At 51.5% G+C, this 22318-nt stretch overlaps 10 protein-coding genes across 10 annotated transcripts; 4 read left to right on the top strand and 6 right to left on the bottom strand.

Annotated features, from left to right (window-relative positions):
* Positions 1 to 1003: 1003 nt before the first annotated feature.
* Positions 1004 to 3313, bottom strand: CANTADRAFT_46193 (uncharacterized protein; the record flags this gene model as incomplete). The annotated part of the gene is made up of 3 exons (XM_020209304.1): positions 1004 to 2203; positions 2303 to 2828; positions 2877 to 3313. 3 exons carry the CDS (start codon positions 3311 to 3313, stop codon positions 1004 to 1006), a joined length of 2163 nt encoding a protein of 720 aa, XP_020067248.1.
* A 1741-nt stretch (positions 3314 to 5054) lies between these two features.
* CANTADRAFT_135059 (uncharacterized protein) lies at positions 5055 to 5737 on the top strand. The gene is made up of 2 exons (XM_020206265.1): positions 5055 to 5386; positions 5414 to 5737. Exons 1-2 carry the CDS (start codon positions 5204 to 5206, stop codon positions 5636 to 5638), a joined length of 408 nt encoding a protein of 135 aa, XP_020067247.1. The 5' UTR covers positions 5055 to 5203; the 3' UTR covers positions 5639 to 5737.
* A 215-nt stretch (positions 5738 to 5952) lies between these two features.
* GIT1 (Git1p) lies at positions 5953 to 7512 on the top strand (the record flags this gene model as incomplete). The annotated part of the gene is made up of 1 exon (XM_020208867.1): positions 5953 to 7512. One exon carries the CDS (start codon positions 5953 to 5955, stop codon positions 7510 to 7512), a length of 1560 nt encoding a protein of 519 aa, XP_020067246.1.
* A 737-nt stretch (positions 7513 to 8249) lies between these two features.
* On the bottom strand, positions 8250 to 9122 carry CANTADRAFT_37955 (uncharacterized protein; the record flags this gene model as incomplete). Its single annotated transcript, XM_020208738.1, has 1 exon — positions 8250 to 9122. A coding segment is annotated over one exon (873 nt), but the record flags the coding sequence as incomplete, so codon positions are not given.
* Positions 9123 to 10310: 1188 nt separating this feature from the next.
* On the bottom strand, positions 10311 to 11978 carry CANTADRAFT_43734 (uncharacterized protein; the record flags this gene model as incomplete). The annotated part of the gene is made up of 1 exon (XM_020209002.1): positions 10311 to 11978. One exon carries the CDS (start codon positions 11976 to 11978, stop codon positions 10311 to 10313), a length of 1668 nt encoding a protein of 555 aa, XP_020067244.1.
* A 236-nt stretch (positions 11979 to 12214) lies between these two features.
* On the bottom strand, positions 12215 to 13341 carry MCM1 (transcription factor; the record flags this gene model as incomplete). Its single annotated transcript, XM_020208535.1, has 1 exon — positions 12215 to 13341. The coding sequence occupies exon 1, from the start codon at positions 12962 to 12964 to the stop codon at positions 12215 to 12217; it is 750 nt and encodes a 249-aa protein (XP_020067243.1). The 5' UTR covers positions 12965 to 13341.
* A 595-nt stretch (positions 13342 to 13936) lies between these two features.
* Positions 13937 to 14968, bottom strand: CANTADRAFT_42268 (uncharacterized protein; the record flags this gene model as incomplete). The annotated part of the gene is made up of 1 exon (XM_020208902.1): positions 13937 to 14968. A coding segment is annotated over one exon (1032 nt), but the record flags the coding sequence as incomplete, so codon positions are not given.
* Positions 14969 to 15130: 162 nt separating this feature from the next.
* Positions 15131 to 16078, bottom strand: CANTADRAFT_44012 (uncharacterized protein; the record flags this gene model as incomplete). The annotated part of the gene is made up of 1 exon (XM_020209040.1): positions 15131 to 16078. The coding sequence occupies one exon, from the start codon at positions 16076 to 16078 to the stop codon at positions 15131 to 15133; it is 948 nt and encodes a 315-aa protein (XP_020067241.1).
* A 1321-nt stretch (positions 16079 to 17399) lies between these two features.
* On the top strand, positions 17400 to 18140 carry CANTADRAFT_35325 (uncharacterized protein; the record flags this gene model as incomplete). The annotated part of the gene is made up of 1 exon (XM_020208631.1): positions 17400 to 18140. A coding segment is annotated over one exon (741 nt), but the record flags the coding sequence as incomplete, so codon positions are not given.
* Positions 18141 to 19318: 1178 nt separating this feature from the next.
* On the top strand, positions 19319 to 22009 carry GPH1 (glycogen phosphorylase; the record flags this gene model as incomplete). The annotated part of the gene is made up of 1 exon (XM_020206475.1): positions 19319 to 22009. One exon carries the CDS (start codon positions 19319 to 19321, stop codon positions 22007 to 22009), a length of 2691 nt encoding a protein of 896 aa, XP_020067239.1.
* Positions 22010 to 22318: the final 309 nt, after the last annotated feature.

The raw sequence follows: 22318 nt of genomic DNA, 5'->3' as shown, positions 1-22318 counted from the left end.
AATGCGATACTACGAATTATCTCCTACAAATTAGCCCTAGCCAGGTCCTTCCCGTGCTGCCCGGTATCTGACGTCCCCATGGCCAATAGTTACGACTCTTGCTGATGCAAAATATAGCAGAATCTACCACTTTCCGGGAATAGTGTGGAATTTACCACATAAACCAGCACTAGCGTGGAATTGAATAATATAGCATAGCATGGAATTCAGTCTGCCACATAATTCTGGATAGATGACCCAGTCAGTGCTTCTGGACGAATGGCACTCCGCAGATACGCCCCACTTGCATCTCGCACTAGAAGACGGTCCAGACACAAATTCTAGAACGGACAGTTAGGCCAAACTGGCCACAGTCTCTGGGAAGCTTGCTCTACAATTGAATTGGTCAGCTAAAGCTTCTTTCGAGGTGGAGCCTGGTTATCTTTGGAGCAATTCATGGCGGAGTTTTTGCAATGGATCCTTCTCTCCGAACACTCAGCCTTCATTTGCCAACGTAAACGGTCCGGTAGCATCTGGCTCGCCGTTTAGCACTCGTAATTAATTCAATTAATTTTAATTAAGCAACCCCACAGATTTGGTCCTGATCGCATGTGCTGGATAGTTGTAGGTCATAGCATAGCACTATCGTGGCTGGTGATGGTGAGGTGTTTTAGTACCCATAAGGATCGGGGCTATGATAGTGGTCGGGCTTTAGATAGTATAAAATAGTTGTACAACCCAGCGTGGATGTGGGTTGAATTAATCCCATCCAAAATCCCATGGCCACTCCCATTACCTTCTATATCTTCGTAAAAGAATGTATTGCATGGCAGATTGAATCATTCAAATCCAAATCTCACACGCCATCTCCTTGAATCCTACAAGCAAATAACCTGATTGTAAATTATCTATAAACTGAACTGAAGGTTCCCGATTGAACAATACTTCCAAAGTATGCCAATGAATAATAATAAGAGACACGAATGAATTGAAGCCGACAAGTGTTGTGAAGGGCTGATCGCCATCAGTATTCCTCGCCCCAGACGTCGGTAAAGCCTGGGACCCCTTCGTGGTTGTTGACCATATGGTTGATTTCGTCCAACATGTCTTCGGTGTACTCACCGTCTCTCAACCATGGATGTTTGAGCAAGGAGCCGCAGTCGAAACGCTCATGGAGGTTAAACGTCAAGCACTTGAGAATCAAATCGCTAATAAGTTTGACCTGGATGTCGTCCTTGTCGAATTTGTACTTTTCCACAAGGACATCCTCCAAGCCCCACATCTTGAGTGAGTCGATGTTTTTGAGCACTACCTTGTTGGTGGCAGGATCAAGCTTGAAAAACTTGGAAGTCAACTTGGAGTCGATCAAGTATTCGTCGGAGGGATACGCCCCAAGAAGCTCGATGATTTGTGCAAGGTGGTCCTCGTCCTTGTCGAAAAACTTGCCATTACAAGGGTCGAACAAATAGTCTCCTGTGATGAGCTCGAAAATAATACAGCCAATCGACCACATATCGGTGGAAGCACCCCAAGACTTGTACTTCATAATGATTTCTGGCGAGCGGTACTGTCTGGTTTGAATTTGGTTGGTGAAATGGCTGTGGGAGAAGGTAGCGTTGCCAAGATCAGCGATCTTGATCGAGATGGATTCGTCGCTGGTTTTTGAGTTTTGCCATTTGGATTTCGAGAGTGGACTGAATGATTTGGGGACTCTTGAACGCGAGTCGTACGAAACTTCCTTGAAGAAGACATCGTTGTTCAAGGACGAGCTCAACGGCTTGGATGTCCTTACGGGACATTCACAGCTGGTGGAGTTTCTTGACTTTTTGTACAAGCCACTGATCTGGGAGCTGCCAGTGGACGCAATCGATAAGTTACGGGACTTGATCGACTCCGAGGTGCCCTGTCTCACCAATTTTTTGGGCCCTCCCTGGAATGCCGATGCCGAATTCTTTCTGACAGCAGCCTTGGTTCTGGCGTCGATACTGTTGCTTCTGGCGATATCGTCGTGCTCGAGCACTCGAATGAGGTTGTTGACGTCCTTGACCTCAACCAAGATATTTTCTGGCTTGAGATCGGTGTGGATGATGCCACAGCGATGGACGTAGTCCATGGCCAACAACATCTGCCTGACGATTTGGCGTACGAAGCTGAGAGGAATGGCGCCTGCGTTTTTCTGGCGCTGGATCAACCCCATCAACGACTCGGAGTTGAGGGTGTGGAGCTTGCGGGTCCACTCGGACTCTGCTGAGTCGGTAGGGGTCTCTAGCTCGCGGCCCTCGATGATGGACTGCTGGGGCTCGTACTTTTTAGGGGGAGACACTCTGTTTTTCAGAAGGTTTAGTCCGAGGTTGAGGCTGAGCCCCATGCTGAGCTTGGACTTGGTGGTTTTTTTGGGTTTGGCGTCCAATTTGGAGAACTTGATGCCGGAGGTGTCGGTTGGGCTGACAGGGTCGTCGGCGTAGGGCCTGGCGGGTTTGTCGGCTTGGTCTTTTTTCGCGAGCTCCTTGGACACGTCGTTGTAGAAGTGCTTGTACTTGTGGATCAAGTTCAACACGTTTTCGCCTAGGATCTCGAACACCATGGCGATGTGGCACCCGTTGGGGCCCACCACCTCGAAGTCGTCGAGGAGGCGCATCACGTGCTTGTATCCTTGGGCGTTGGCAGAAGGCACCTGGAAGTGGCCTGCCTGGAGGTGCAGGGCGTTGGCGGCAGGGTTGTTGAGGGTGTTGAGGATACGGATCTCGTCCTCGGCAGCCTCGATGTAGTTCTTGTGGGACTTGACGAATTTGATGGCCACGTAGCGCTCGGCCGTGTCGGTGGTGGTGGCACCAGCACTAGCACCAGAACTGGCGCTGGCAGTGGAGCTGGCACTGCCGCTGGCATCACCGTCGTACCGCGCGAGACTGGCGTTGTAGCGCGACTTCGCCAACCACACGGTGGAAAAGTGTCCCCAGCCAAGCTTGCGGAGAATGATGTACTCACGCTGGGGGAGCTTGCGCAGGTAATAGGTCTCGCCCTTGGCCACAGGGTGGTAGCCTCCGTGGCGGTAGTCGTGCTCGCTCTCCTCGGCCTTGGGGTCGAAGTTGAGGTCGGACTCCAGGTCCAGGAGGTACGCAGTGAGATCCTCGTCGTAGGCGCTGGTGGTGCTGGCATTGGCGGCGCTGGTGGTGGCGGAGGTCTCAGCGAGATCCTCGTGGGCTGCACCGAGACCGAGAAGACTGCGCAACGACGTTTTCTTGGGCTTGGGTGCGGCAGCGGCCGCCGCCACGTCGGGAGACCCCAGTGCAAGCGCCTGGAGCTTGGAGTCGTCGATCTCCGAGAACGCCGTCATCTCGCTGCCCTGGAGCGAGATGCACTCGGCAGTGAACGAGGTGTAGCGCTCGAAGTCCTCGCCACGGCTGGCGGTGTGCGTGTAGTGGAGGTCGTCGTTGCTGGGCACGATGGTGATGTAGTTGGGGCCGTCGGTAATAGCGGAGGGCGAGAGAAGCTCGCGGTGGGGCGTGCTGGGCGCGGGGCGCTGGGGTGACACACTGGAGGTGTCCACCACGAGCTTGGGCGATGGCTTGGCGCCCTTCTTGAAAAAACTGGTGAGGTTGAGCTTGAACTTGTCCCTGGGTGGTGTGTAGTTAGTGTGGAGATGATGGGAGGAGGAGTTCTGGGACGAGTCGAGGTGGGAGCTATCGTGGTGGGAGGATATGTGCTGGGAGTCGTGGGACGAGTCGTACTGGGAGTCTGCAAGGAGCGCCGATGACCCGTGGTGGGCGGGGGCGGTGAGTTCGTAGGGAGGATGGTGGTGGGGCCCCGGCGCATGCGCGAGGTGCCTCTCCTGGGGAGCCTGCTTGGTGTTCCGGATAAGAAGCATGGTGGGCCTCTGGAGCTGTGCAGACAAAAATCAGGGAAAATGGATCTATAAGTCTATTAGGTCGGAGATCAATTACGTAACAGGACAAGCCCGAATTGTGGGCGCAGACAAATAAGCTCCAGCGCGAGCGACACAAAGCTGGACTGTGCATAACACAATTGAGGCTCCGGCTCGAACCGAGACGGATCAGGCGGACAGGGTGTAGCAAATCGGGGATTTGGGGCCTCGAGACGGGGCCAAGGGTCCCCAGGCTAGGAGGGGGGGTCTGGTGGGGGGTCTGGTGGTGAGCAGGCTGGATGGGCTTGTCTACGCGCTGGTGAAAGGTTGACGCCGGATATGTCAACCTGCTGGGGGCGCCAGCGGGGTGAGCCCAACAACTTTGTGCGGCACAAAGTCTCCACAGTGGAATGCCGCATGGTGCGATGGTCACGAGAGATGGTGGCGGTGCGCCGGCCACTAGCGGGGGATGCGTCTGCGCGGTGGTGGGCCTGGTGGTGGTGCTGCGTCTATAGCCAGGATGGCCTGGTACCGCCAGCGGCAGCTGCTGGCGAGCCCCTGGAGCGAGGAGGGGGGAAGGGGGAGGGCATCGGTGCCATTTGTACGCGGGACCCACCCCAAATACATCCCCCGAGCTAGGAACCGGTGGCGAGTGTCCCTACCCATCACAGAGTGGGTGTCTGTGGTGGGTAGGTGTCCGTGATCACTGGGTCTTGCAGGTTAGGACGCAACTGGTGCACAGAGCAAGGGTTGCATCGTGGCATCCCCTTTATCGCGGGTGCATTGGGCGCCGGCATTGGCGCAATTGCTTGCTGCGAGATCCTGCACCCGTCCTGGTAATACCGAGACCTCGGCATTGCACGTATTGGTCCAGGTTGGGGGCGCTGGGGGTGTCTATTTTCAGGACCAGAGTACCCGGTGTTTGAGCGTGACGCTTGGACCTCATTTGAAGGTGCCGCTGCCCCCCAGTTTGTCAGCATCCCAAATCCTTGCTTTATTTTTGGAAGTCCTGGCAACTGGCAGTGTTGTTGAGCGCACCTCCTCACCCGTATCTGGTAGTGCATTGCGCATCATCCAGCCTTCACGTGTTGCACCATCGTGCGGTGCATCGCGCATTGTGGTCCCCTCCGCGGATATCCAATTAGCGAGCCGCACCCGCCGCTTATTAATTATGTCCTGGCGCCTGAAGCATCGGTTGCACAAGCGTGAGAAACAAAATGCCCTTAAAACCGCTGTTGCAACCGTTAGTTGGTGCGTCAGCCGCATGCCCGGCCCAAACTTCCCCCATTGCGCACCAGTAAATATAAACTCCCTACAATCCTCACAGCCACTGATGCCTGCCTCTGGAGGCCACTCAGTTCAATGAGCACCTCCTCAACCCCTATTTCCTTATCCTGGTCCCCAAAAGGCGTCGAGAGCTTGCTATCGTCTCTTGTTCTAGCGCAGATCTCACATCTAATCTGTCACCGCCAATCGCACACTCTGTCCCTGCCAAGCATAATTCGCATGCCCAGCGTTAGCTGTCAGTCTAATGTCATGAAGTGCATGAACTAAAATTCAGCACCCTCAGACAGTTTGTGTGAGTGTCTACTCGCGTGTTTACATAAGGACACCCAGGTAGTTGTACCACCAGGAGCAACATGGAAGGCCTGGTGCTCTACGCCAGAGGTGCGGTTGACACCCCGAATTTATTTTGCGATAAGCCACCCCACGTTCTGTTTATGCCGCACGTGCATTGACAGGTGGATGCAAACGATCGCTAGTATTGTCTGCAGATCGGACGGCTATAGCTATTGATGGACTCGACCTCCACAGACCGGTGCTCATGTGTCTTGGGAACACTACACATTGTCTGGGGTGGCACCTTGCTTTCTTCTGTGGGTCGGTGTATTCGCCTGGCGGTTCGCGTATCTGGTCGCAGCCTCCTCCTTGTCGCAACCGTTTCGGTGCAACATCACGGCCAAAATCCGTCTCTCCAGATAAGGTAATAAATCATGCATGCATGGCTAATATTTCCGTCAAATTGGCAGCGATACACGTTGTCCCCTCCTACTGGCTCGTACGATATAAATAGCGGTCTGAAATGCGTTTTCCAGTCTCGTTCTCCAGCGATGTCTACCATTGAAACTGACAACAAAGGCGCTGAAGCAAGCATCTCGGTGGCTCAGGCCGATTCCATCGAATCTGATGCCAACAAAAACGTCAAGCACTTCAAGTACGACAAGGACTTGAGAAGACAACGGTTGGCCAACGGCCCTTCTGCTAAGGACATCTTCACCATCTTCTGCGCAGGGTTCGCTTTGATCTCGGACGGGTACCAGAACAATGTGATGTCCATGCTTAACAAGGTGTTTGCTCTCAAGTATCCCAAAGTCTTCAACGCTGACATGTCCACCAACGTCTCCAACGCTTCGTTGATTGCTACCATTTTTGGCCAAGTGGTCATCGGGTTGACTGCTGACTACATCGGCAGAAAATGGTCGATCATCACTGGTTCGGTTTTTCTTGTGGTAGGTTCTGCCATGTGTGCTGCTTCCCACGGTGTCACGGTGGAGGGCATGTTCTGGATGTTGATCATCTCCAGAGGTGTCACTGGTTTTGGTATTGGTGCTGAGTACCCTTCGTCCTCGGTTTCTGCTTCGGAAGCCGCAAACGAAACTGTCAAGAGAAGAGGTGGTGCTTTTATCTTGTGCACCAATCTTCCGCTTTCTTTCGGTGGTCCCTTTGCGCTGATCATCTTCTTGATTGTGAACAAAATCTGTGGTCCCAAGCACTTGGAGGCTCTCTGGAGAACCATGTTCGCCATTGGCTGTTTCTGGCCCTTGTCTGTGTTCTACTTCCGTCTCAAGTTGGCCACTTCTGAACTTTACAAGAAGAATGCCATCAAAAAGACCACTGCGCCATACTGGTTGGCTTTGAAGTACTATTGGCCAAGATTGCTCGGTACCTGTCTCTCGTGGTTTCTCTACGATTTCGTCACCTTCCCCAACGGAATTTTTTCCAGTGGTATTATTTCCAACGTTATCAAGGACAAGAACGATTTGGAAAAGATTGCTGAGTGGAACTTGTTGTTGGGTGTGCTTGCTTTGCCAGGTGTATTTGTGGGTGCCTGGTTGAACGACAGAATCGGAAGAAAGTACACCATCATGATTGGTTTCTCTGGCTACATTGTTTTTGGTTTGATCGTGGGTATTGCCTACCACAAGGTCAAGAAGATCACTGGTCTTTTCATTGTGCTCTATGGGTTGATGATGTCCATGGGTAACTTGGGTCCTGGTGACGGGATGGGATTGGTTTCTTCCGAATCGTTTGCTACTCCCATCAGAGGAACCTGCTACGGTCTCTCAGCTGCGATTGGTAAGGTTGGTGCTGTTGTTGGCACCAAGTCGTTCACTCCAATCCAAAAGAACTTGGGTAACCAATGGACCTTCATCATCGCAGCTATTTGTGGTCTTGCGGGTGTTTTGGTCACATTGATTTTGATTCCCCATCTTAACGATGATGATCTTATGGAAGAAGACGTCAAGTTCAAGAACTACTTGATCGACAACGGATGGAAGGGTCATTTTGGTACCGAAGAGTACGATGTCGAGCAAGACTCCGACTTCACTGATGTTGACTCTACCAAGTCTGAGGACATTGTTGAGAAGCCTCAAACTCACAAAATTTAATTCTTTACTTCTCTCGTTCGAAACTTTAATAAATTGTGGGGTAATTAACTGAACTCCGTAGCAACGAAGGCCATACTTGCGCGTTTCGTTGGGAAAGTGGTTTGCACTCAAATCTATTTCCAGGGTCTAGTACATCATGCGATGTATTACCCCACAAAAATACGGGGGTGCATGCATGAAGGTGCGTCATTACAGGCAAGGCGCCCCAGGTGAGTTAACTCCATACATGGTACAACATATCTCTCTAAATGGGATATACAATGTGCCACCGCTCAGACCAGCTGACTCAGTAGCAAATAGCTCTAATAAATTACATAAAGGTTCTAACTGTCCATAGATTCCACCAAGGACTTGAGAACGTACCCACTTCCTCCAGGAGGGGCTGCGCCTTCATTCCAGGCATCAGTGGGATTGTAGTTTTGTCTTGTATTGGAAGACCACAGCTCGCCTGCACTATTTCTTCTGGAGTCGTTGGCATTTGCTTGGCCAGGAGCTGGGAACATGCCGGGTCCAAACTGGGCGAATTGCGAAGGTTGGCCAAAGCTGGGCTGAAAAAAGCTGGGCTGGGGTGCCTGTTGAAGCACCTGGTGTTGCTGCTCTCCAACAAATCTTGGAATCACTTGCTCGTTTTGGAACGAGGTTGGAGGCATGGGCATGCCACTGTGGTAGGAAAACCTCCTATCAATCGGAGCAAACGGTTGGGCGTTGTTCTGTGCCACGTCTGGCGAGGATTGCGGGATGGAAGCCTGGGCCTTGGTTGGAGAACTCTTGGACGAGTTTCTTGTGGGGACATAGGGAAGCCCCACAACGGCACACATCCAAATTCTAGTCTTGTAGATACGGAACAACTCTCTTACCAAGTCTCGGAAGTCGATTCTTTTGGAAGTAGAGTAGTAGAAAATGAGCTTCTTTCTGTCAAACTGGTACTCGGCGTCGATCAATTTCATCTGAAGCAAGTCACTGTTGGTGGACGAGGAATTTCCATTTTGGCCCGTGGCATTGGAGATCTTGGCGAGGCAGAGCCGGCACGCCTTCTCCTCATCCTGTTTCTTGTTGAGGATCTGGGTAATCTCCGAAGGCTGGGCCAAGGCGAGGATCGATTTCGGGAAATGGAGGGTGGGTGGAGCTGCAGAAGAGCCTGAGCCTGAGCCTGAGCCTGAAAAATGGCCCTCAGCACTGAGTCCACGCACCGACAACGCCTCTTCAATGTGGTCGTTATCGGACAACGCAGACTGCTGCTCCTGGAACTGGAGAAGTTTCATCAAGCGTGCCTCGTCGATGGAGATGTTCATCTTGACGATTCTCCCCAAGTCGCGGCCTCTGTCGGCCTCCACAATCACCAAATCACCTACTTTCAAGCCCAGAAGGTCGGTGGGGCTGCCCTCATGTTGCGAAGCCGAGGGGAGGTAAAACACGTCGATTCTACCGGCCTTAAAGCCCACGAGCACGAGCTGGTAGTTGCGCAACGAGTTCTCGATGGGGAAGCGCGGGAGCTGGTAAGCATCGCTGAGGTACTTTTCCTCGTCGAAGAAACGGTCGCCAAGAAGCCTGGCTGTGACCTTGACACGCTGGTGGGGATCGTGGTCGAAATAGTCGTTGACAAGCTGGAGAGTGGACTGGTCGTAGACGTCGCGGGGGCTATAGCGGGAGTGTGAAGGTTGCGTGTGGGACTGGGTGTGGGGCGCGTGGGACTGGGGCGCGTGGGACTGTGCGTGCACCTGCAGCGTCTTCACGGTGTAAACGTCGTTGTGCGAGTGCCTCCTGCTGGCCAGGAAGCCGTCGGCACCAGTATCGCCAAGCTGGATGGTGGGGTGTGTAGTCGTGGACCAGATGTTGCTGGCGTCGATGCCCACACTGAGCCGGCGGGGACCCTGCGTGGTGTTCCACAAGGGCAGTTGTTGTGGGACGCCTGGCCATGGCGTGGCACTACCCACCGAGTTGTTGCGGGAGGTGCCGGAGGGGGGGGTGCCGGAGGAGGAAAGGTTGTATTCGTTGAGCGCCATCATGCTGGGAAGTGGTGGGGGGTGGCGGCTATAAGTAGCAGGGTTGGTGCGGGACTAAAACTATTTGGAGGAATTGGTGTGGGGAACGGGGTTCGGGGTTGGGAATGTGACGACAACGGGCGGTTGGAAGTGGAGCGAAATTGAGAGCAAACTTCGTGGTTGGCAATAGCTTGTATGGATAGCCAAATATATTCCGGCAGGTGGTGGGTCTATATATAGTGGTGTGATGGATGAAAAGTGTGAAATAATGACCCCCAGAATAAGGTGATGATTACGGTTTTGTGACTGATTAACGGGGTACCATCTGGCTAGTGCGACTACCCCTCGATGATCAATGCCGCGGCCGGCATGACTGGCACCGCAAGTGGTGGGCCCCGTCCGTAAAGGAGGAGCGAAGGTTTATCCATGCGGCTGTCTGCAGGTGACTGTGGGTTGGCCTGCGGGGGGGTGGTGCAAGTGGTTTGTGCGTCAGGTTGGTTGCTGCAAGTGGCCCAGATCTGGTTCATCTCGTAATTTGGGCTAGTCACGATGTGATTGGCCGGGCGGTCCCCGCTGGTGGGCATTGTTCTAGACGGGGCCCCGCTTGCATGCCCACTCGGATCCACCATACCGCCGCCTACACATTTACTTCCCGTGGTGGGGAAGCTTGTGCTGGCACCCTGGCCCCTGGCGGGACTGGCATGCGCTGGCAGTGCCAACCCGCCCCTGTCTCCTCAATCACCGTCATGACCGGTGCTGGAGCCCGCGTTATTCGCCATGCACTCACTAATGCTGGCCAACTTTAATCCATGATGATTATGCACCTCCTGTATGCACCTCATATGCTCGCGAATGCACCAGCTCCTGCTTTTCCTCGTCGTCGCTGGTGCTCTTGCGGGCCTCGTCCACGATCCGGAGACTTTTGATGATGAATTCGTCTGCCACCTCGCCATCGAGCTGCTTTAGCTCCTCCTGAGGAATAAACAATGGCCACACCCACTTGGCACAAACTGCAAAGAACAACAACACTCCCGGAAACCCCACCGCACCTTTGGTGCAGGTGATGGCAAATTCAGCCATGGCTGCAACAATCTCGAGCACCAAGTAGAGGTAGTACCATCTGTTGGGGTTGAGGGCGTGGATGTCGGTGAACACGGCTGGGCAGGACGGATCGTGCTCGATGTAGTCGCGGTCCATGAACACGTAGCGGATGCGGTTGGTGATGATGTTGCCGTTCAAGCCTGAGATGCCCATCACGAAGAAAAGCCCAGCCAACACCGCCTGCGGAATGAGACCAAGCACCACCAAAAATGGACGCGTCATCATCACAATGGTGATCAAGCCCTGGAGGGTGTTGGTGACGCGTTGCTCCACCACCAGGATGGCCTTCCCATCACGGCTGTGGACCACCAACGAGTCCGAGTGGAGAGGAGCCTGGGGAATGAGGCCGTTGGGAGCAGGAATGCCGAGGATGCCTGCCAACCCCGTGGTGATCCCCAACAAGGCAAAGTCCCAGTGGAACGAGGACGGCTTTTTGAGCGGGTACTCCTTCAGCTGGCACATCAACGACGACACGTTGTGGTCGAAGTAGAACAAGAACGTGAGCAAGATGGCAAACGGGATGGCCAAGAACACGTCGGCGGTGGCGATGTGCTCGCCTGGCCAGAAGTGGATGAACCAGCCGTGCTGTCTGTCCAGGCCCTGGTGGGTCGGAACAAACGACTTTGTGATGGGCAACCTGGCCAACTGAGTATCGTCGAGCTTGCCGCCAAAGTGGATGAAGCCCGTGAAGAAGATCACTGCCATGCACACGCCGTAGTCCACAAACACCTTGCGGACCCAGGGCCTGAAGTAGTGCAACTGGCTGCCAAACACACCGCTGCCCACGCCAAACACCACCATCAACACGGCAATCATGACTGAGCAGTAGCCACTGGCCAAGTCCACCTGGTCGAACTGCTTCAGGAGGATCTGGATGCCCTTTTGAATATACACGATGCAGATGAAGAACCCGAACACATCGCACGAGAACGTGCTGATGATCTTCAACAACGACACGAGGTTGGCCACGGCGATCACAAGATGGAACACCATGGACCAGAGGTAGATCCAGCACATGAACGGGAAGTACGGCGTTCCACGTGGTTGGATCAACTCGTAGACGGTGTAGCTGAAGATGGAGATGGGGCCTGTGACACCCACGATACACAACGGCTGGCCGGCTAGAAGTCCAAACACCACCCCGCCAATGGCAGAGCTCAACAACACTTCGTTCAATCCGTACAGCCGCTGGGTCTTGTCGAACATGTCCTGGGCAAACGCGATGGCGGGTAAAAGATTGGTGAAGAAGATGAAGGTGGTGGAGGGAATAACGCGGTAGTTCCAGGCGTCGGTGAAGTCGGAGACATAGTAGGGGAGGCGCGACTTGATGTCGTGGTAGATGCCGTAGCCACAGTAGCCAACGGTCCTGAAGGTGAGTCTCATTGCAGTTGTAGGAGGCAGTTGGCAGCCTTTATTGCTGGCCAGGTGGGCCCCAGATAGCCTGGGATGGGTGCCCACGTGACGCGATACCATACAATTATTATTGATGCGGTGTCTGCAGGCGCAGCCGCACGATAAGCTAATATACATACATACGCTACCAGATCAAGAATTAAAAACCATTGCAGTCACGCGGAAACTGGCGTATAAAACACAATAAATAAGAAATAAAACCTCGCCTACTGGTACTGCTGGGCGTTGGGGATGTTGCCGTTTTGGATGTTCGAAAAGTACTGGTACACCTGCGACGAGTCGCCGTAGGCGTTCTGGGGAAGCGGCATGCCGGGCTGGGTGTGGCCCGCGTTGGGGTAGGGAATCCCGTGGGGGATGTGCGCGCCTGGGGGCAACTGCTGCTGGGCAGCAGCCGCTGCCTGCGCCTGTTGCGCCTGGACCTGTTGGTTGTGATGGGCCTGTGCTGCCTGTTGTGCAGCCTGCTGTTGCTGCACGGCCACGTTGTTGTTGGCCGCAGGACTCTGGTCAGGCAGGTCTTGCGAGTTTCCGTCCGACTGTTCTCCCTGGTCGTCGCCCAAGCCCTCCTCGGGAGCGTTCAAACACGCCTGGATCAAGTTCTTCCCTTCAGACTTGGTCACCAAAGGCTGCAACTTAGGCGTGGTAAAAGTGTACACCAATCCCGTCTCACTGACAACCAACAACAACACTTGAGTACCTGTCAAAACCGACAATTCGTACGCCTTCTTCATGATCCCCGCCTTTCTCTTGGAAAATGTGATGTGACGTCTGGATTTGTCCTGGATAAACTTAATTTCGATCTTTCTTCTTTCCTTCTGCTGCTTGCCTCCGCTGGGCTCGTCGTCGTCGTCGTCGTCGCCTGGTCCTCCCGACACGGGGTTGTTGGAGGCAGGACCGACGTTTGACCCGTCATACTGTTGGTCGGCTGTTTCTAACTTGGCTTCAGTGGCTCCAGACATGCTAGAGGTTAGTATGGGTATGGTGGGTGGTGGAGGTGGCACAAGGAGACTGGTGGTTCGGATCCAAAATAGGTAAGACCCTATGAAAAAAAAATTGGATTGGGTAATTTCGTTGATAGCATCTGCATGCCTGGACCATCACCAACCTGGAAAATATTGGCACATCATTGGTGCCGGGTCATGGATGTACATGGTGCATGGGCAGGGGTCGGGTCACTGTTGTACGTGGTGCATGGCAGGTGTGGTGATGTGGAGTGACTGGTACAACCGAGTGCCAGGGGGGAGGGAGGCCAGTGGCAAACCCACCACGTGTACAATTGGGTCCTGGGGAGCCCCTATTTGGAATCCATCAACTGGCGGGATGACGATTGGTCCCACGTCTGCCTAACCCATCTCGTCTATCATACATACTTGATTTCCGTAATAAAACAAGGAACAAGGAAGAATGTTTTTTTTTGTTATGTTTGGGGACTTGTAAAATTTAACCCTTGCTGAAAACAGTGCGATTGCTTGTTTAAGTAGGGTGCGTCGTCCAAAGCGGTTGTGCGGGCCTAATATGGTGATTTGTCATAAATGCGGAAGGCAGACCCACATTTACGCGTTTGCGCATGCGGCCCCCACGCACTCATAAGCGTGGCCTGCTTAAACCCCCCGCTGTGGTTGGCTCAATCCGGTGGTTCCCTGCAGGCATCTGCATGTCCCACTCTACGTCACGTGAGTGGCTGGTATACTTTCACTAAATTATATAATACACGGTGGTTATCAGGCTCGAACATCTCTCTGCTACTTCTTTCTTACGATTTCTTACTAAGTCACTATTGCACTCGAGTTCCCTGCCTCTTCCTGCTTGAGAATTTCCGGTTTTGGCTCCTGCTCACCACCCTCGCCAGACTCTCCCTTGATTTGCACTCCGTCAGTACCGATAGGCTCGGTGCTTCCTTCTATTTTTGGCTCCTCAACCTCCTCTATGTAGTCTGCCTCGGAATTTTGTTCCACATCGATATCCAATGCCTGCTTCAATGATTTGCATACTCTCTCTCTGATCTTCTCGTTCCCGTCCCTTTTTCTGACTGTCACAATCATCACCCTGAGTAGCTTGCTTTTCATCACCACCGTTTTGGGAATTTGCTTGAACAACTTTTCAAACTCAGTCAATTTTTTAAACACAAACTTTTCGTTGACGGCGTCCTCCGAAAGCAATTGCTCTATCAAATCATCTGCCACCGCCAGGAATCTCTGGTGGGCCTCTGCCAACTCCTCCTGGATGACTGCCGCAGCTGGCACATTGTCGAGCACCTGGCGCTGCTCCTCTTCTGTATCAAAAATGTAGTTGCCTTCTTTTTTGTTGAAGCTGTTGAAATCGTCCAAACCCCAGTCCGAGTCATACTCGGCCAAGAGCTTCTTCTCCTCTTCCTTTTGCTTTTGGGCTGCTATCTTTTTTTCTTGAGCCTTGGTCAATTTGGTCACCTTGGGGGCCTTCTTAACCTTCAGGGCTTTGGCTCCTCTCGATCTCTTTTTGGGCCGCGCCACCTCCTCTTCGTCTTCTTCTTCTTCTTCCTCCTCCTCCTCTTCCTCCTCCTCTTCCTCGAATTCCTCCTCAAAGTCATCCTCTATGTCGTCTTCCTTGGATCTTCCCTGCGACCCCTTGGATCCATACTTGACAAACATCTCCATGTCTGGAGGATCAAGTGCCAACTGATATGCGAATTCGATCAAATTGTCCCTCCTACGCTTCCCCTGGCTGGTCTTGAGAAACTCTTCCACCTGGCTCTTTTCCAACAACTTCACGTCGTTGCTACTGATCCAGATATAGGTGTCGTCACTGAAAAACCTGACAGGAAGGATGATTGCAGGCTTGCCCTTCTTGGAGGCTTTGCCTCGGATGGACTTGGGCTTTTTTTGTATGATATTGGCCGGGAGAAGCGACTCTTCAAGAACCATGGCAGGCCACGCTGGATATCCCTTCACTTTGGCTAGAACCACGGTGGTGGGAACGAACGGCGATGAAGCATCGGAGACGTCGGGAACCTCTGCGGTGTCGGCGGCTTCGTTCGACATGTTGGCTGTGGATGGACTAGGAATGGTGATTAGTGTCCGGATTCTTACTATGGAGTTTGAAGACGCGTGAATATCTTTTCACGTGATGATCGAGCACGTGCCGCGATATCACATCGCCCGGTCCCACACCCAGAGGTACCCGTTTGCGGTTGTCCCCACCAACTTGTTGGCGGCACTATCAAACCCGGTCCAGGTCACGAGCCTTCCCTCGGCCACTGGTGAGTCCACCACGAACCTCTTGCGGTTTCTGTGCGCGTATCCGTGCACCAAGTCCCAGATCCAAATGTGGCCATCCTCACTCCCACAGAGCACCACGTTGTGGGACTCCACAAACTGGGCATTGCGCTTGTATCGCAACGTGCTATCGCCAGGAACACTTATTTCGACGTTAAGAGCCTCGGATTGGGCGTCGTAGAGGCTAATATGGCCATCCACGGAGCTGACTAGACGAGTTGCAGACCCGTAGCACGCCACATGGATGATGCTGGAGGCATGGGGGAACGTGTCTGTGACCACACACTCCTTGCGCACGTCCAAGCTGTACAAGGAGCCGTTGGAGCTCCCTACCGTGATGGTGTGTGCGTGGTTGTAGTCCAACGAGTTCAAGTTGTCATCCCCAAGACTCAAGTTGTACACGGGACGTTTGGACTTCTGGCGCAAATCGTATAGATTGAGGTGGTGATTCACACCACACGAAGCCACCATGTCTCGATTGAGCATCTTACAGTCGAGCACCTGCTCTCGAGGGGTGGAGAGTCCGTCTACATCTGCTATGCTTGTGGCTATGAGACTCCGAATTACCGTCTGTTCGCGTAGATCGTGGAGCACTATGGTGTCGTTGGAGGCAGATACGACCACTTCCGTGTGGGGGAGGGTGTGGACTGCGTTGACGGAGTTGGCGTGCGCTTTTGAAAAGGTGGTGGAAGTGGGTGATTGTGGGGAAAGGTCGTGGAGCTTGAGCTCAAAGTCGTTGCCTCCACCCGTGAGAAGGAAGCTGGTGTGTGGGACGAAGCACGCCGAGTTTATGGACGAGTGGGGGTGTACCAAGTGGGGCATGGAGGAGTGGTGGAAGCTGAAGGTTGGTGGGTGATGTCATAGATGGCCGCTTAGTCATCGATTACGTAATCGGTCCCAGGCACTTCCCTGCTACTACTTGTAATAGACAAGTAACGGCAGCAGTCCTCCCTGCACTATGTAACCTGATGCTGGGTATCTATACCATTGCTTGGGTACTGCCCCTTTGGATACCGCGTTGCTCTATGTGCACTGGTTCGCGTGCCTTCAAACCATATATTGTTCAAAATCTCACAATTCTTGTAAATTTTCAAAAAAATCTAGCAATCTATCAAGAATGTGACTAAAACGACTTGTAATACGCATACATGCGGGGATAACCCCAAACGAGGGCTGAGTAGAGTACTTTCTGCAAGATCTGACCTTCCTCTCACAGGAGGAAATGGCCTTTTTCAGGCCCACCTGGGGTAGCTACTGAGCCTCCGGCCCGGGTTCATAGCATACATACTATACACCAAGATGCAAACTTCAAAAATAGAAATTCAAAAAAAAAGAATCTTGTCTTATAAAGGTTTGGTCTGAGCTATCAAAATGATAATTAATGGTGTGTATTCCATTGCAATAAGTTTACAGTTAGATTACAATATACTTCATATTCGCAGAAAAGCATAAAAATCATAGTCTCGATGCAGTGCCCTGGAATGAATCTGGACCTGTCATCCGATCATGTGCGTATGACATTCTCCATTAACCCTTTCAGCAGTAACCTCACCCCAATATGTATTTGTTTACAAGTATTCCCTTTCTGCGCCATTCCTGTCCGTAACTTGTCCTATTCTCTGTAGGCAAGGCTGTAAGATCACAGCCAACAATGAATCGTGACTATTTTGGACCTTCCCCTTACAGATGTCAAACGATCACAACCACCGCGAGTCGTGCCTGCTTTGACGCAGAGTAAGTACTTGATCACGACTAGGCAAAGCTACGTAGAGAAACTTGGGGAGCCAAAGATACTGGTAGCGACAGTTGTGGCTGAATAGTGTCACTTTTGGAACGAAATTGCTATGCTCACAAGTTGTGTATGCCAGCAATTGTCAATTTTGCACCCATCTGGAAAGACCAAGTGATTGGCCTAACGCAAGTGGTGTGCTCGTGTAGCTGTGCTGATACAAAAAGGAAGCCCTGACAGCAACGCCCCTTGCTCACGGCTGCGCTGTGCTCTCTTGGCTCATACCGTATTTACCTCACCAAGAAATGTAAATACTGAAGCCGTGAAGCAAAAGTATAAGAAGCGAAGCGACCCCTGGTTTCCTGGAGCCTAAGATTCAACGATACAATGGTCTCTTTTGGAAGTTTTATCTCGCTTGTGGCTCTTGTTCCCACAATTTTGGCATACCCATCTAACATCAAGGAAGTGAACAATTTGGATTCTCCTGTGGCCTCCGTCAAAACCCCACAAGACCTTCTTTTCTCAGGTAACTATGTCTGTGACAAGTTTGCTTCTATCATCCAATCAAACAACGACACTACTGACTTTCCTGTCTCGTTGAACCTTTACGTTGCCCAAAGCGAGAAGGCTCCAAACGACAATTATACCGTTGACTTGTATTTCAAAAACGTCAACCACCGGAGTTTGAACCTGTTTGCTTTCTTGAACGTTTCCGACTCAGATACAGTCTTACAAAGCTACAACCCACAGTTGATCTCTCAGCAACCAAACTTCGGTGTGGAATTCAAGTTTGATTTTGCTAAGGGTTTGTTGTGCAACTTCTTGTACCAATTCACCATTGCTTACCAGTTGCAAAGGACCAATGATACCAGTTATGAGTCGGACAAGATTTTCCTTGTAGGCTCGTGCCAGGAGAACGAAGCCTACTTTCCAGAAGCTTACGGAGACTTGATTGACCAGGGTTACAGATGCGTTGAATACAATTCTGGTTACCAGTACGAAGGCGGAAAAGACTGGTGCAGCAAGTTCTACCCATCTGACCAATGTTGTCAGACATTCCAGAGCGATGAGTTGGCTAGTAGAAACCAGTGTCCACCAAATGCCAGTGGTGCCAGCACCTTTGTGACCAAGACCAGTGCTAGTACAGCTTCCACTGCCTGAATTGGGCTGACTAAGTAGAAAAATAAATAAAAGGATACCCAGAAAATGCAGAACCATATGAATAGCATAGCACCTGACACTTTGAACGAAAGAACAATCATTCCACGTATATTTTAAGTATATTGTAGCCAATTGTGGAATTGGATTAAAAGTTGATTTGCCTACAAAATGGATGCGACAAATCCATAAACTTTCTGTTTTCCTAACGATCTAAAGAAGGATATCATTCAGCAGATTTTGAAGCATACTTTCGGGCTGAAACGAGTTCTTTCTCGATGGCTTGTATGCCCCAGAAAACCATTCGCAAAATTCATTCTTTGACGACGAAATCAAGGGTATTGCGCTCACCAGTGGCACCCTGGGACCGGCTTTATTTATTGCATCCAGTGTTCGAAAACTCGTGGAAGTGGTCAACCACATAATACAATTGCAGTAGGGATTGTTGAACATTCACCCTGAAGTCAATTTCTCCCCCGGACCTAGATTTCTCTGGCCAGAGCAACCATTCCATGGCTATCACGGAGATGGCTTAGGAGCTTTCCCCAGAAGTCTGGCCACCGTGCGAAGGGCCCATAATGGGTGCAACCCCCAAGCCGTCAGAAGGCCAGGAATTTCCAAAACCGCTAGAACCACCCCTATGAAGAACACCAGTGCTGGAGCCAGCGAATATACCTTTCAATTCTCTCCAATCCTCTGCTGCAACCTCAGTGGCTGTTTCTTCATCCATGCCACTCCACTTCCGCATTCGGAGTGTTCCACGCAGCCCTCCTGCACGAGTGGTTCCACGCGTCAAGTGGCCCCATCCGGAGAACCACCAGCCGTCGCTGCCAACGTCACCTGTTGGGCCCACACCACGCCATCCCCGACGCTTCCGACCCCAGCCGGGTGCTGGCAGCACCCCCAATTACTTCCCCAGGCCCTCCAGACCCAAACTGCATCACGTGCTACCATCCTTCACACCACGTTGTGCCCTCACGACATTGCCAGTTCCGACCCGCAGCTTCCCAACACCACCCCCTCCCATCAATTGTCCCTGCAGACACTCCGACACCACATCGGCCCTCCCCCGCACGACCAGTTCTCCCGCCCCCTAACAATTCTTGCTGCACTATATAAAGCCACCACCATTCCCACCATTCCCACCACTCGCCATCGCTCTGCCATTGACCGCCATGAGTGACTACTTGACTCCTGCGGAGTTGCCACAACCCAAGCTCAAAAGAACCAACACCGGCTTCACCCCCAACCAGATCATTGCCCTCGATGCTGCCATTCCTGAGGGCGCTAAACACATCTGGGCCAAGTATTCGCAATTGAAGCCATTGAACGGCAACCACCACGGCCAGGACTTGGAGTCCAAGTTGGTCCACGACAGAGGAGCGTTTGAGGAGTCGTTTGTGCGCCACGTGGAGACCACGTTGGCCAGAAACATGTACAACTGTGACAATTTGGCTGCGTACCAGGCAGCCTCGTCCACCGTCAGAGACGCTTTGTTGGTGGACTGGGCCAACACCCAGCAGAAACAGACGGTGCACAACGGAAAGCGTGTGTACTACTTGTCGTTGGAGTTTTTGATGGGTAGGGCCATGGACAACGCCTTGATCAACTTGAAGGGCAGGGACAATGCTGCCGCGGCGTTGTCGGACTTGGGATTCAACTTGGAGGACGTGTTGGATCAGGAACCGGACGCTGCATTGGGTAACGGTGGTTTGGGTAGATTAGCTGCGTGCTTCGTCGACTCCCTCTCCTCCAAGAACTACTCGGGCTGGGGGTACGGCTTGAACTACCAGTACGGAATCTTCAAGCAAAAGATCATCGACGGCTACCAGGTGGAAACCCCAGACTACTGGTTGAAGTACTCGAATCCCTGGGAAATCGACAGAAAGGAAATCCAAATCCCCGTGGACTTCTACGGCCATGTATACGAGGACTACGACCCCAACTCGGGCAAGCCAAAGAAGATCTGGAGTGGAGGTGAGCGTGTCTTGGCAGTTGCTGCCGATTTCCCTATTCCAGGCTACAACACTGATAACACCAACAACTTGAGATTATGGAACGCCAAGCCTACCCACGAATTCGATTTCACCAAGTTTAACGCTGGTGACTACCAGCAATCCGTTGGTGCGCAACAAAGAGCAGAATCCATCACCGCAGTCTTGTATCCAAACGATAACTTTTACAGCGGTAAAGAATTGAGATTGAAGCAACAATACTTCTGGGTTGCTGCTTCGTTGCACGATATCGTTAGAAGATTTAAAAAGACCAACAAGAGCCAATGGGAAAAGTTCCCAGAGCAAGTTGCCATCCAGTTGAATGATACCCATCCAACTTTGGCTATCGTTGAATTGCAAAGAGTTCTTGTTGATTTAGAAGGCTTGGAATGGGACCACGCCTGGTCTATCGTGACCAGAGTCTTTGCCTACACCAACCATACTGTTATGACAGAGGCGTTAGAAAAGTGGCCAGTTGATTTGGTAGGAAGATTGTTGCCACGTCATTTGGAGATCATTTACGACATCAACTTCTTCTTCTTGAAGGATGTTGAGCACAAATTCCCGGATGACCGTGATATTTTGGGTAGAGTTTCTATCATAGAAGAAGGCAACGAAAAATCTGTCAGAATGGCCTATTTGGCAATCATTGGTTCCCACAAGGTCAATGGTGTTGCTGAATTACACTCGGAATTGATTCAAACCACAATCTTCAAAGATTTCGTTAGAGTTTTTGGCAAGGATAGATTCACCAATGTTACCAATGGTATCACCCCAAGAAGATGGTTAAGACAGGCTAATCCACAGTTGGCTAAACTCATCAGTGAGAAATTGAATGATCCTAACTACGAGTACTTGACCAACTTAGGGAACTTGAAAAAGTTGGAGAAGTTCATTGACGATGATGAATTCTTGACCAAGTGGGATGCTATTAAGTTCCACAACAAGCGTAGATTGACAGCCTTAGTGAAGGAGGAGACTGGTATCGAGTTGGACCCAACTGTTTTGTTTGATGTCCAAGTGAAGAGAATTCACGAGTACAAGAGACAGCAGTTGAACATTTTTGCTGTGATTTACCGTTACTTGAGAATCAAGGAATTATTGGCATCCGGTGTCTCGATTGATGAAATCAAATTGAAGCACTACATTTCCAAGGCTTCGATCTTCGGTGGTAAAGCGGCACCAGGATACTACATGGCTAAAACTATTATCCACTTGATCAACAAAGTTGGTGATGTTGTCAATAACGATCCAGAAATTGGAAACTTGTTGAAGGTGGTCTTCATTCCAGATTACAATGTTTCCAAGGCTGAAATCATCACCCCAGCTTCTGATTTATCCAACCATATTTCTACTGCCGGTACCGAAGCTTCTGGTACCTCCAACATGAAGTTTGCTTTGAATGGTGGTTTAATCATTGGTACTGTCGACGGTGCTAATGTTGAAATCACTCGTGAAATCGGCGAGGACAACATCTTCTTGTTCGGTAACTTGTCAGAATCCGTGGAAGAGATTAGACACAAACACATCTACGAAGGCGTCCAGATTCCAGAAACCTTGCAAAAGGTATTCGACTCCATCGAGTCTGGCGCGTTTGGCAACCCAGAAGAATACAAGGTGTTGCTTGATGGTATCAGATACCACGGCGACCACTACTTGGTCAGCGACGACTTTGACTTATTTTTGGATGCCCACATCAAGCTTGAAAAGGTGTTTGGACACCACGGAGGAGACGCTTCGGACAAGGACCACTTGCACAGATGGGTAAAGAAGTCTGTGTTAAGTGTGGCCAACATGGGCTTCTTCAGCAGTGACAGATGTATTGACGAGTACGCCGAGAACATTTGGAACATCGAGCCTTTGAACCAATAGATATACAAGCTAGCTAGACTTAGTACATGTATGAGAGTTATGATTGCAAATAATCACGTAACGGCTTAGTAAGCAACATGCGGGCGTGTAATTAAACGTCTCCGCGTGTGTAGCTTCTCGCCTCAAGATATGGTTAATGCACCCTGTGGCAGATGGGCTTGGTTCTATAATAAAAGAAATAAATGCGGGATAATTAGGAGGTGGAATGAGGAGACTTTTGAGCAGTATCAGGCAGGGGAGGTCCGTTCTGGCAGCAAACCTTTGGCTTAGTGCATCTGTGAACCCCACAGGGGCGCTCACATGACTCGC

This window comes from Suhomyces tanzawaensis (genome assembly GCF_001661415.1).
Source record: "Suhomyces tanzawaensis NRRL Y-17324 unplaced genomic scaffold CANTAscaffold_1, whole genome shotgun sequence".
In the NCBI taxonomy this organism is placed as follows: domain Eukaryota; kingdom Fungi; phylum Ascomycota; class Pichiomycetes; order Serinales; family Debaryomycetaceae; genus Suhomyces; species Suhomyces tanzawaensis.
Note: the sequence above shows the minus strand (reverse complement) of the source record. Positions and strands in the feature narration are given on the sequence as shown.

Bases quoted from the DNA above. Each gene is read 5' to 3' on its own strand.
- CANTADRAFT_135059 (XM_020206265.1), top strand. From the start codon at position 5,204: ATGAGCACCTCCTCAACCCCTATTTCCTTATCCTGGTCCCCAAAAGGC. The intron at 5,387-5,413 runs ATGAACTAAAAT...GCACCCTCAGAC, and splicing joins AGTCTAATGTCATGAAGTGC to AGTTTGTGTGAGTGTCTACT.